The 14,226-nt window shown below is 37.2% G+C and overlaps 1 protein-coding gene across 4 annotated transcripts in view; it reads right to left on the reverse strand.

Moving 5' to 3' along the window:
* Uvrag (UV radiation resistance associated) overlaps positions 1-14,226 on the reverse strand; it is a 379,986-nt gene that overhangs the window by 284,345 nt on the left and 81,415 nt on the right. For all 4 annotated transcript variants that reach the window (XM_023716656.1, XM_023716655.1, XM_023716657.1 and 1 more), the window contains one exon: positions 12,397-12,471. In XM_023716656.1, coding sequence (XP_023572424.1) covers positions 12,397-12,471 — 75 coding nt within the window. The remainder of the gene's footprint in view (positions 1-12,396; positions 12,472-14,226) is intronic.

Genomic DNA, 14,226 nt, shown 5'->3' on the forward strand with positions numbered 1-14,226 from the left:
TCACAGGACTATCCTGCTATAAGGCTGTATATGGTTAGATTTCTAAATTTTGGTGTAAAAATAAGTAACTTTATTCCTATTTTTAAAATTTTTTAATTTTTTCTTCATATTATGGAGGGATTTAAAGTTTAACATATCAATACTTGATGGAAAATACCTGTTCCATGTTGTGCCTAAGATGTTTGATATTCAGACAGATAGTGAGGTTAAGCTCAATTGCCTATGTTGTAGGGTAATAATAATAAACTTCTCTTCTGGAGGGTTAACAACCTAAGTTTGCAGATCAAAAATTAGAGAAAAATTAGGACAGCCAACATTTTGGCCCTAGCCTTTCAAGGTCAGTGAAGACTCAGGACATAGGAGAAACTGTACTGTAACACCATGTAACTCAGTTATGTCCCAAATTTTCTGATCAAGGAGATTATGGGGCCACAGAGGAAAATGATCAGTGATGTAGAATGCGCCTAAAGAGAGTCACATGGAAAGAAAACATTCTCTCAAGCTTTCACAGAGAGCAAATTGGTCAAGCAATGGCCATGACTCATCCACATGGCTGACACGGACAAAGGATCTACAAAGTGTGGTACAGGGTTTCAGGATAAATCCTGAGGGGATTTGACTGACCTTATCAGATACAAAAGTTACATTTCTTGTTATGTAGGTCATGCTTTATCTTGGTCTTAACCATCCAGCAGAAAAGTATAAAAACAAAGTATAAAAAGTAAAGCCATATTAATATGTTGAGCTGAAAAAAGCTCAAGTCAGAAACTTCTGACATTGACAGTCTTACAAAAAACCCACTACTATTATGGACTACTGGACTATATTGGAATATTTTGCTGAATTCACACACCTACAATATTTAAATGACAATAGAATGCCCTTCTCTGACAAAACTAACCATAAAAGGGGAATACAAATGTACGACCATTTTGTATGTGTATACTCAAAATAGGATAGATATACAGCTGCATTCTCTTAATTCAATGAATAGAGAGATCTGTTCTAATAGTGTTTGAGGACAGGATATCATGTCTGCATCTTGTACAATGAATAACCACTAAGACAACAATATGTAATGTATTAATTATTGAAACTGTGCTAGTAATTGGTTTTGAAACTGTCTCATTGCTATTTGTTTCTCAATGAAATTATTTTTAAAAATGAAATAAAATACCTGCAGTAAACAACAGCAATCTCACAATCAGAAGTATTAAGCGGACCGAGCATCTTCAATGCTACTCCACGATGGGAGGACCAACAGTGGCCTTGCTAATGTAGCCATCCCTATGAAAAGCCTATTTTACAACAAAGACAAGACCAGAACGATGTGGTAGTACTGACCAGCATCAGTACTAAATCCTGGGAATATAAAAGAGAATAAGGCATGACCTCTGCCATAAAGGAACATATGCTCTAAAAGGAAGCAAAACATATATACAAATTATGGTAAGTGTGAGAAAAGACAGAAGCAAGGAGGAAGAGAAGGCAATAGTGAGAGCAAAGCAGCATAATGAAGAGCAGAGGCTGCAGGATGGGACACCAGCTCCAAGAAGAACAGTTTAAACTGAAAGTGACTTATCTGGGGAAAAAAAGTTCTAGAATCCCCTCACAACAAATCTACTCTAAAAGAGGATAACAAAAACGTTTCCAAAATTTTAAGTTAAAAAAATTTTTGAACTCTGAATCCCCTACTAAGGATAAATCGAAACTCTATTTCTATTTACTTCTCAAGAATCTAAAACATCTACACAAAGAACCACGCTTGGCTCTCAATGTTCCAGTATTAAAATTCTCAAAAGCCCAAAAATTGTGCTAAGAAGACAAGAGCCTCCAAGTTCCTAACAGGAAATGTGGCATTTTCCCAGATTATTCTCTGGCTTCAGTGAAGAGAGAAAATGGGGACCACACTGTAGCAGCAGGATTTATAAATACGAATTACAGGATAAGATGATTTTCCAAACATCTGTCACAAGTTAATTTGATCCAAGAAAAAAGGAGGGGGAAGATAAAGACAGAGAAGCCAAACACAGTGACTGATGTGTGGAACTTATGTGGATTCGGTGGGTGGTGGGTGATAGCCTTGGGCACGGGATGCCTACTGTCAATAAAAGTACCCAGGTCTACAGAAGAAAGTATTTGACACCACTCAAAGTACTTGCCTAGGTATTCTCACTTCACTTTCATCTCACAGTGCACAGCAGGAAATCTCTGGTTAAGTGGAAAGACAGAGACTTGGGACTCTGACATACTATATGAACTGGAAACAAATGTAGACATGTCCTATGGCATAAAGGTCTGAATAAAACAAGCCTTCAAGTCAGTCAGATGTGAGTTCAAATCATGGATTACATAGACTCATGTAATCTTGGGTCAGTAGTTGAATGTGTTCTCCTAGGGTACTTCACTTATAAAATGAAGATGGTAGGGCTAACCAGATCGCTCAGAGGACTAAAGCCCCTGCTTAGGCAGAGTGCAAAGGACTGGGTTTAATCCCCAGCATGCTGTCTCGCCCCCAGGGTGCCTCAACCAGTGAATGAGACTGGGTGTGGTGGCATGCACCTGCAAACCCAGCTGCTGGGTGGCTGGAAACAGGAGAATCACTATGAGTCGGATCTACATAGTGAGACCCTGTACTAAATACATAAATAAAATAAAATAAAGATGGTAACTACACCTCACAAAGTTCTTAACCACATTAAATAAGTAAAACATTTGATATAGTGTCTGTCACATTTTAGGCACTGAGCAAAAGAAAACTAGTAATGGTAAAAGTTCCGTACCCTTAGGGCTTAATATTGTTCCTAGGAGATCACACCAGCTCAAATAGCTCAGAAACAAGTTTTATCCTGGATTGAAAATGGGCTCAGAAAACTAATGTTTTATAATAAAGCCCTTGAGGATTTGTCCAGCCCTTGTTTATTCTGTTTCTTAATGATGGGTGAAGAGGATAGAGAAGAGACTGAATAGAATATATTCCAACTTTTACTTTTTGGTGTACTGAAAGACCTACACAGAAATTATATCACATCCAGCTCTCTGTAGTTAAAATATAGGCTGTACATGGGACACTTAATCCCTACTTCTGAATGTTCTGCTTGTGTATTATGTGGGATGTGCTTTGGAAACAAGTTAGATCCATTAATATGACACCAAAAGGAAACAGTCATCTTTTTCATGAAAATGTTAAGTTTTCTGGAGTTCAGCCTGTTCATGATACTGAGCTGCTGGAAGTAAAAGAAGATATCTCTAACAGCAATTAATCAACATTAATGAAATTAAATGACAAAAAAATCTCAAGAAAAACTGACAAAAATCATTTGGCCATTACCTTTTCAATAGGTAACATAGTAAACAAAGAAACAACTAGCTAGGAAGAAAGAGAGGTAAGAGATGTTCTGATCCCAAGTTTTGGCACCGATTCATTCTAATATGTTGGCCCTTCTTTTACACCACAAGTATTTGCTATGTGTATACTGGGTACCTGCTGCTGAGTCTGATACTAAAGATATGTGAAGTTAAGATAGTTTATGTCCTCTACACAGAAAAACATATCATTTTTTAAAATTATAAAATAGAGACACAATCCCTAACAGAAGTATATCCAAAGGTCTTGAGAAGCAAACTGTAAGCATAATTCACCACAGAGAAATGAGTAAGACACAGAGTTATAGCCAGTTTACCTTTCTGTGGTTCAATTTCCTCATAATACAAATAATGATAATAACTGCTGCCTACCTTCCTCACAAGGTGTAAAGGTAGAATAAAATTATTTGCAGGTAAATTCTTAAAGAATAAAAAACATGAAAGTGTGTAGTGAATTTATTAACATATTAATTACATATGTAATTATAGCCATGTCTTGAGTTGTCATCTATGGCATGGAACTAACCTGAATGTCAAGTTCAAGAGATCATAAAGTTCCCAGGGCCTTGGTTTCATCTAGCATATAAAGTACAGGGCTAAAGGACACCAAATTCCCAGTAGTGTACAACAACTATTTAGGATTTTCTTACTTTGGGATAAGAAACCTAAAATTAAAAGAGGTGATTTGCTCAACAAAATATCACAATGATGCTACTTTTGAAAAGTATCAGACCTTGAAAGATATAAAATAAGGAACTTAGATTTGCACATGCTTTCAAACAAATCCTGAGACTTGCTGTCATCCCTAAGTCCTCACTCTCAGCTTGACTGTGTACTTCAGATGATCACGTTATGTGGTTAGTTTTGAAAAATCCATCATAAATTGTTATTCTAATCTCTTGAGAGCTTCTTTCATTTGAGAAGACTTGATCATTGACTTGGATTCGTTTCCTGCACTAAATTTTCTTTCCATTAAATAAAATGAGAAAGCACTGCCATCTACTGGACTTCAAAGATATTGCCAGTGTAGTTTTTAGTTTGCAAATAAAATTCTTAATAATCTAATGCTTTTTAATTTTATTGAGCAACAAATAGCAATGAGAATTTCAAAGCTGATTAATAGGCCAGATTCAATAATTAATACATTGTACATTGTTATTTTCTTACTGGTTACCCACAGTACAAGAAGCAGACAGGATATCCTGTCCAAACACTATTAGTACAAATCTTTCTTCCTATTGAATTACGCAAAAGTAGCTGTACATCCATCCTAACAATTCTGTATATACAAATACAAAATGATACTTCCTTTGTATCCCCTTTTTTTGTTTAGTCCTGTCAGAGATGGGTATTCCACTGGCATCTAAATACTACAGGTGCGTGAATTCAGCAAAATAATCAACACAGTCCGGCAATCCACAATAGCAGTGGGTTATCCGCAGAAGTTGTTGACTTGAGGCTTTCACAGCTCAGAATATTAACATGGCTTTACTTTATATACCTCGTTTTATACTTTTCTGCTGCATGGTTAAGACCAAGATAAGGCAAGACCTATATAACAAACAATGTAGCTTTTGTATCTGATAAGGTCAGTCAAATCCCCTCAGGATTTATCCTGAAACCCTGTACCGCAGTTTGTAGATCCTTTGTCCATGTCAGCCATGTGGATGAATTATGGCCATTGCTTGACCAATTTGCTCTCTGTGAAAACCTGAGAGAATGTTTTCTCTCCATGTGACTGTCCTTAGGCACACTCTACATCACTGATCATTTTCTTCTGTGGCCCCATAATCTCCTTGATCAGAAAATTTGGGACATAACTGAGTTACATGATGTTACAGTATAGGTTCTCCTATGTCCTGAGTCTTCACTGACCTTGAAAGGGTAGGGCCAAAAAGTTGGCTGACCTTGCTGCCCTTCCTTTTCTCTAATTTTTGATCTGAAAACTTAGTTTGTTAACACTCCAGAACAGAAGCTTATTATTACCCTGCAATATATGCAGTTCGGTTTACCCTAAATGTCTAAATATCCAACTTCTTAGGCATAACATGGAACAGGCATTTTCCATCAAGTACTGATAGGTTAAACTTTAAGTCCCTACAGAAATGAAGAAAAAAATAATTTCAAAAATAGAAATAAACGCATATTTTTACACAAAAATTTAGAAATCTAACCGTATTCAGCATCTAATTTTTTTTTTTTAATACAGAAAGTATTCACCTGCATTCACTGACAAAATTTAATTGAGCACATACAAGATGGGCACTGAGCTAGGGACACAATGCTGATACTATGGAAAGCATCAGAGATGGGAACAGACCCAGCAAAGAGGTCATACCCCAGTGCTAGCCCACTTATTACTAAATTCTATTCATGTTCCAAGTTTGTCATAGACACTGTCATATTTAATTTTCAAAACAGGGCTGGCACGATAACTGAGCTGACTAAGTGCCTACTTAGGCAAGTGCAGGGACCAGGGTTTGATCCCTGGCACTACATGCCATGCCGGCCCCACCCCTGGGCCTGCTAAGCCAGCCACCATGTCCAGGCATGGTGGCACAAGCCTGTAATCCCAGTGCTGGGGAGGCTGAAAACAGAAGGATCACTACTAGCCCAAGCTGCATAGTGAGACCCTGTCCCAAATACATTAATAAAAAAAAATTCAGAACAATTTAGGATGAGGTATAAATTGTTATTTGCATGTACAAATAAGGAAATAAACCCAGAGACTGCTCAATTTGCCTTTAGTAAGCAGAAACTATATCTGGAATTAAATTCATATTGATATCACTCTAAAACCTGTATTAACATCGAGGACAGTGTGCATGCACCCAAAGAGGCTGCATGCTTCCCTCAAATCAAGAGCAGTTAACAAAATGAAATACAGGCAAAGACATCTTTATGTGTTTATATATGCCTGGCTAGAAAAAGTACTAGCCAGGCATGGCGGCACCCACCCACCATCCTGGCATTTGGGAGGCTCCAGCTGCAAGAGCACAGCGAGTTCACGGCTAGCCTGAACACAATAGCAAAATCCATGTCAAGCTCAACAAAACAAACAAAAAAAAAGAAAATCCTGAACTTGGATCTGAAAGGTTTCTACCTTCTAAACCCAAGCCTATTATTCTCCACAGTCCCCCAACAGCCACCCTAGCAACCAAACCCACTCACCTCTCCAGGACACCCAGCCTAATTCATCAACCTCCTCCCACACCAGCTTCAAGCTGCAACACTGTTAATCTTTAATTCTCATAGTTTCCAAACATTACCACCTCTTCCCGCCATGCTATTCAAATTAAAGTACTATATTTCTCTTCCAATTATCTGCAAGACCCAAACAAATGACATCAAGAACAACTTTTCAAATCAAACCATCTATAAACTGGAGATCTATCATCATGTTGTCTGCCATACCTCCTTAACTGACAACAAGGACATGTTTATGAATCTGTTTTGCCCTTCTGTATCCCACAATAGTGTTTAATAATGAGCATATAACAGGCACTTGGGATTTACTGAACAAAAAGAAAAAGTCGTCTTTCAATAAGATTTTTTTCACCATCATTTATCCAATTACTTCAACTACATTGCTGTTAAATACTCGAGGCACCACATTTACATACCAAATAAATGAATTTTACTACACAAAATTAAACACTTCACTCCTGATAATACCAGCAGAGCTTACTGAAAGTGGATCAAAAGCCAATGTGTATTTAAAGACTTTTAGGGGGTATATATTAAACAGGCCTGAACAACATTGGTAAAGTTGATTACAGCAAAGTTTATCTTTTAGTTTATCTTTTAAAGCTACTGGATATTATGGGTCTTTCTAAGTTTTTATATAATAGTGCGATTTAAAATACATAAAACGCCATGTTAGTTTTTAGGATTTATTTTCCTTCATAGAGACAAGTGATGTGTCAGCTCCTGGCAACAAACTTGTAGATCCTTAATTGAATTATCTACAGTGGATTATACCAATCTTTTGTGTCTGCTTTTTAAACTAAAGTGCTTGCATTTGTATTCTCCATATTTTGGAAAAATCACCTACATGACGTACATTTAGAAGTCTGTGCTTTTTTACCTAAGAAGCAGACTCTTTAGTTTGGCTCCAGACACGAAGCCTGATCTCTGAGGGGCTGTCTCAGAAGTGCAAAGCCTGGAATGCGGGTGTCCACATCTAGGTGTGTGAGCATGCCCCGAATCACTTTGGAAAGTCCCAGAAAAACCAGACAGTCCCTTTTATCTTCATAAGAATCATACATATTCATGAAGATGACAGTATTCTCGTACATCTTTGGAGGCATGGGCTAATTTGTATCTCTTTAACTCATATTCTGTATGAGGCACATATTATACATCAAACTTGAGAGGTATGACCTTAGGTTAAACTTTTTTTTTTTTTAGGTTAAACTTTTTTAAAAACTAGAGGGTCAGTAAAACTTAAATTGCTTAACTCTGTTTAAAAAAAAAAAAAAAAAAGATTTTTATTGTATTAGTTTGCAAACATTCTAGGGAGAGAGAATTCTACCCACTATAGTATATAGCTGAAAGGCTTATTAGGTCCCTACAAACTCAACAGAAATGAGAAAAGCCTTTTGATAAAGCAGATAAAGAAAGAAAGCTGAAAGAAAATACAAGGTAATTTCAGCTTTCAGATCCACAGTACTGAAGATACTTTTAAGAGACTGTGAACAAGACCATCGTTAACATCAACATATTTTGGCCAGGCATAGCAGCACACACCTGCAATCCCAGAAGATTACCACAAGGTCAGCTTGGAGTAGTGAGTTCAAGTCCAGCCTGAACTACACAGAGAGAACCTGTCTCCAAAAACAAAAACAAAACAGTTTTTTCCCCATGTGGTGCTGCTGGGCCTGCAGGTCTGTGTAGGACCACGGGGGTCTATATTACACAGGACAGGTTTTGTTAAGGTTGTCAAGAATAAGGCCTACTTTAAGAGATACCAAGTAAAGTTTAGAAGATGATGAGAGGGCAAAACTGATTACTATGCTAGGAAATGCTTGGTAGTACAGGACAAAAATAAGTACAACACGCCTACATACAGGATGATAGTTCATGTAACTAACAGAGATAACCACTGTCAGATTGCTTATGCCAGTATTGAAGGGGATATGATAGTCTGTGTGGCACATGCACATGAACTACCAAAATACGGAGTGAAAATTGGCCTAACAAATTATGCTGCAGCACACCGTTACCAGCTGCTGCTGGCCTGCAGGCTTCTCAATAGGTCTGGCATGGATAAGATCTATGAAGGCCAGGTGGAGGTGACTGGAGATGCACACAATGTGGAATGCACTGATGGCAAACCTGGTGCCGTCACCTGCTACTTGGATGCAGGCCTTGCCAGAACTACAGCTGGCAATGAAGCTTTTGCAGCCCTAAAGGGTGCTGTGGATGGAGCCTTGTCTATCCCTCACAGCACCAAACAGTTCCCTGGTTATGATTCTGAAGGCAAGGAGTTCAATGCAGAAGTACATCGGAAGCACATTATGGGTCAGAACGTCGCAGACTATATGCATTATTTAATGGAGGAAGATGAAGATGCTTACAATAAACAGTTCTCTCAGTAGATAAAGAACAATGTAGGGGGCTGGTGAGATGGCTCAGTGGTCTAAACCACCTATTTAAAACAAGCTTAGCAAAGCACATGGACCGCGATTCAATCCCCCAGCACCACATGCCAGCCAGCCCCGCCCCCAGGCAGGCTGAGCTGGCCACACACACACACACACACACACACACACACACACACAAATAAATAAAATAAATAAAAATTAAAAAAAAAAAAGAACAATGTAACTCCAGACATGGTGGAAATGTATAAGAAAGCTCATGCTGCTATACATGAAAATCCAGTCTATGAAAAGAAGCTGAAGAGAGAAGTTAAAAAGAAGAGGTGGAACCATCCCAAAATGTCCTTTGCCCAGAGGAAAGATCGGGTAGCTCAAAAGACAGTGAGCTTCCTCAGAGCTCAGGAGTGGCTGCTGAGAGTTAAACCAAATTTCTATGAAGATTTTTCAGATAAAGACCAATAAACTTATTCATCAAGCAAAAAGAAAAAAAAAGCAAGGTGTGGTGGCACATGCTTGTAATCCCAGCATTCACTCTGTAGGCTGAGGCACGATTATTGCAAGTTCAAGACCATCCTGAGCTACATAGTGAGTCCAAGGCCAGCCTGAGTTACAGAGTGAGATCCTGTCTCAAAGAAAAACAATAAAAAAAAAAAAAGCCAGCACCAATAAGTATTTCTGCTCATAGTTAATATAACAAAAAAGACTGCCAAAGAGCTAGTCTAGAAACGATTTTAGTCACTATTTAAAAGTTGCTTTAAAATGTGCTTTGTTACTGTTCTTCAAGTATAACTCTTCCTCTACATGTCCTTAAACCTTAATCCTGTGTTCAAAGTCTTCTTGCTTTAGCATTTTTAAGTTTTCTTATGAAACATTTCAAACATACAAATATGTACCCACTTACAATTATGGTGATTACAAACGCATGTGAACTTACTGCTACCCCCACACATTTCTGTTCATGTCTTCTGTTGTATTTTCTGCCTCCTATGAAGTTAACAAACTTTGTACTCTTTATGGTCCCTATTCTATCTTTGATAATCAGAAATCTATACTCTGTTTCTAAAGTTAACTAGGTAACCTTAATTTTTTTTAAACTTGTATTTCCAATTTATTTTATTTAAGATTATGGTCTCAAGGTACATCCATTTTCCTACAAAAGATTTATGTTTATCCTTCTCTATGACAGTAATACATTGTATATGAATACAACGATTATTTTATTGATTCACCTCTTGATGGGCATATGGGCTGTTTCCAAGATTTAGCTATTATAAATTGTGCTGCTATAAACATAAGTGTGATGCTTTCAGTTCTGTAAGGAAGACAGTTGGAGGGGAACAACTGAGTCAAATGGAATCTCTAGTTTTAGTTTTTTTGAGGTTATCTCCATACTGATTTCCATAATGATTTTACTAGTTTACACTCCCATCAGCAACCAAGAAGCGTTCCTTTTTCTCCACAGCCTTACCACCATTTGGTGTTGGTTGATCTCTTAATGATAATCATTCTTCTTGGAGTGAGGCGGAATCACACTGTTGTTGTTTTAATATTTAATGACCAAGGATGCTGAGCATTTTTTTATGTATTTATTTGCTGTTTCTACTTCTTCATCTGAGAAATATTTATTTAAGATGCCTATTTTTGGCCTATTTTGAGGTTGAGTCTTTATATTAAGGGTGTTGATTTTTTAAAGTTCTTTATATATTCTAGTCCTTCAAAGAATCACTGAAAATTGCAGTTTGAACCCAACCTGGGCAACTTAGTGACTCAGTCAGACTCTGCTTCAAAATAAAAAATAAAGAAGGGCTGGGATATAGCTCAGTGTGAAGACCTTGGTTGGATTTAACCCCCAGTACCACCAAGCCCCCAAAATATCCCCCTTAAAATTAAACATAAAGTTCTGCAGTTGTTTTTTCTTTATCTGTCTTTCTCCACTTCCTCTTGTAACAGGGAGGGCCTTACTTCAGCTCTGAGTGTTCATTTTGCTCCAAGGAACTCATGTTCTCACCAAGTCTGCTCACTTCTGGGCTGGAAGTCCAGAAAGGCCCAAGGCTTCTACTTTAGTCCACTTTGTGTTTCTATTTCATTTCTGTTCCTTTTGTTTTGTTTTGCTTTTGTTGTTGTTGTTTTGTTTTGTTTTTCATTTGTTTGCTTAGTGGTAGAAACTGAGTCCACAGACTCAGGCATACTGAGCAACCATCCTACCATTAAGCTACATCCCAATTCTTCCAAAAGTTTGAAACAGAGTCTCATATAGTTGCTAAATTGCCCAAACTAAGCTCGAACCTGCAACGCTCTGCCTTAGCCTCCGAAAGTGCTGGAATCCTAGGTATGTGACACCAAACCCAGCATATTTATCACCTGTCATATTTCTAGTGATAAATAAAAGGAACATTACTTATTGGTCTATCTAAAACCTCAACAACAATTAGTGTTTCGCTATAGCATTATTGAGAGATTAAATACCATAACAGATATAAAGCTCTCATCCCAGTAATACTCAGCAAGTATCAACAGCTATTATTATTATTACTATTATTATTATTATTATTTGGCAGACTCTGCTGGGTTGTAAGTTACATCCCTGAAAATAATGTTTAACCAGAAAATAATCAGCCTTGAAAACTAGAAATCAAAAATGCCAGCTGCAATCACCCTGCCCTACCTGCCACGATAGAGCAGCCATGGAGCAAGAGAACAGTGAGGGACACTCCTCTGCATGACACTGGACACGTAAGGACCAGCGCTTATTTTCCTATTAGGTCTTACTTTGGGGGAAACACAGTTACCAGCACAGGATGAACTTAATACCTGGGCTATATCAAGACAGCCACTTCCTAGATACTCTGAAGTTCATCCCTCACAACCTATTTCCTTATCTATAAAATAGGGAAGACAAAACTCACCACACTGGCTTGTGGCTATCATCAAGTAGAAAAAAAGAGCAGAAATCACCTGGTATAGTAGTAAAGAGTAGGTACTCAGTAAATAAGGATTCTTACCATCTACTTTCTCTAATCACCTATAGACAGTGCTGACTATAAGACAACTCAACTTTTGCATTCTGAAACATATTCAAAGTTATTAAGATATGTGAAACACTGAGAAAGCCATATGACATTTAATCATAACTCACCTTTCCTAGAACCCCTCCCCCTGGAATCATACAGAATAAAAGAAAAGAACTACTTCAGGTTTTCCTTTAAGAAAATACAGTCTGGATTAGAAAAGATTAAATGGAATGGTTATATGTCTTACAAAACAAGTTTTCACTCTAAAAACATTCAAGCTAATCCACACTAAACAAACTTGCAATGATACTTAAAACATGATTCTCCTGACACAGAGCTTTTCAGGATTATATTTATTCCAGTGCAAGGCACACCTGCACTAAAGAAAACTCGTAACATAAGGAGAATCCTCTTACCTTGTTTTCAAATGGAGCACCATAGTAGCCATCATTTAGCCCAAAAATTATTTCATTTTGGTTGCGGGCATGAATCTAAGAAAGGAAGAAAACACACTATAAGTTCTTCTCATTCCAGTCAAGTTTCAAGTGCTCAGAGAATGAGAGCTGTAACAGGATCCACTTCAGTTTGAGAAAGCTGACTATAGCTAGGAAGAAGAGAGAAACAAATCACTTATCAAAAGATCAGGCAAGCAATGGACCGTTTCCCGCTTTAGTCAAAGGCCTCACAAAACTTTGGAGATGCCAATCACCATTATTCACACACATTTTCCATAAACATTTCAGGTTTTTATGAAACATTTATTCCTGAAGGACAGGGAATTCAAAGGTATGATGTCCATACTCTGATCTCAAAGAAAACACAATCCAAAAAAGAAAAATTTAAAAAGGAAAACATTATGCAAGTCTGTAAGAATACTTCAAAAACATTGAGCACCAGAAAAAGCGAAAAGATCAATACTTTATTTTCAGTTTAAAAATAACAGTATCCCATCCCTAACATGTCAGGTGTGCACTTGAGTACTGTCTACATATCACTCCCCTTCACACATGCCTGGTGTGAGCTGCAGGCAGTGCTACTCCAAATTCCACTTGACCTGAAAGGTGAGAGGAATAAAACCAAAGAAAATCAGGGAACATTTCCAAAATTAGGAAATTAAAGAAATGAGACCTGAGTTAGTTCAAAAAATATGAGTTGCCAAACTGAACTAGGCAAATAGGTTTCATTACTTCATGCAAAAGAACTATGGCTTTTAAAAAAAATTGTGTCTGCCATGGAAGATTACACAGCGGTCCATGCTGGACACAGCAGCACACACCTAACCCCCAGCTGTTCAAGAAGCCAAAGCAAAAGAATCACAAATTCAAATCCAGACTGAGAGTGGGGAAAAGAAGGGGTGGGCGAGGGGGGATAGAGCGTGGATGGGTAGGGTGGAAGAAGGGGATAGATTATGCTGTTATAACACATTCTACATCTATCCTCATCTTTTCTTCTCTGGATAATTCCAGCAAATTATTCAAAATTCACTTCACAGCAACACAACCGAAATTATGAAACATTCCATTGTGGTGGGTGTGGCAGCACATCCATATAATCCCAACATTCTGGGAGGCTGAGGCCCAAAGATTTGGTTACTTAGTGAGGCCCTGTCTCAAAATAAAAAAATTATTTTTTTTAAAAAGTACTGGCTATGTGGGTCAGTTGCAGAGGTCCAGGGTCCAATCCCTAGTACTACCACCACAAAAAAAAAATAATAATAATTCCATTCAGTAGAAGCACACTATACATACCATGTACATAAAACATTCAATTAGGTAAATGGACCAAATAGTTATTTTCTGAAAAAATTAAAAAGGATCAAAATCATACAAAAGATTTCTTCTAAACTCAACAGAACTAAAGTAGAAATCAACAACAGAGGACTTTTTAAAAATCTACAAATGTTTAAAAACTAAACAGCACACTTCTAATCCATAGCTCAAAAAAATAAATAAAATGTAAATGAGAAAAAATTTAGAGTTGAATGAAAACACTGTATGAAATTTTGTGGGATATAGCTAAGGCAATGCTTAGAGGAAAATTTATTAAATGCTTCTTTTAAGATAAAAAGAAAAATCTCAAACCTGTAAGTCAGTCTCCCTCCTAAAATACTAGCAAAGGAGGGCAAATTATACCCAAAATCAAGTAAAAGAAAGAAAATAATACAGATAGAAACCAAATTAAAAAGAATTAGAAATTTAAAATAATAACAATATATGATAAAATGTTCAAACCTGAGGGATTTTTTT

The sequence above is a fragment of the Octodon degus genome, unplaced genomic scaffold, assembly GCF_000260255.1.
Source record: "Octodon degus isolate 3935 unplaced genomic scaffold, OctDeg1.0 scaffold00049, whole genome shotgun sequence".
In the NCBI taxonomy this organism is placed as follows: domain Eukaryota; kingdom Metazoa; phylum Chordata; class Mammalia; order Rodentia; family Octodontidae; genus Octodon; species Octodon degus.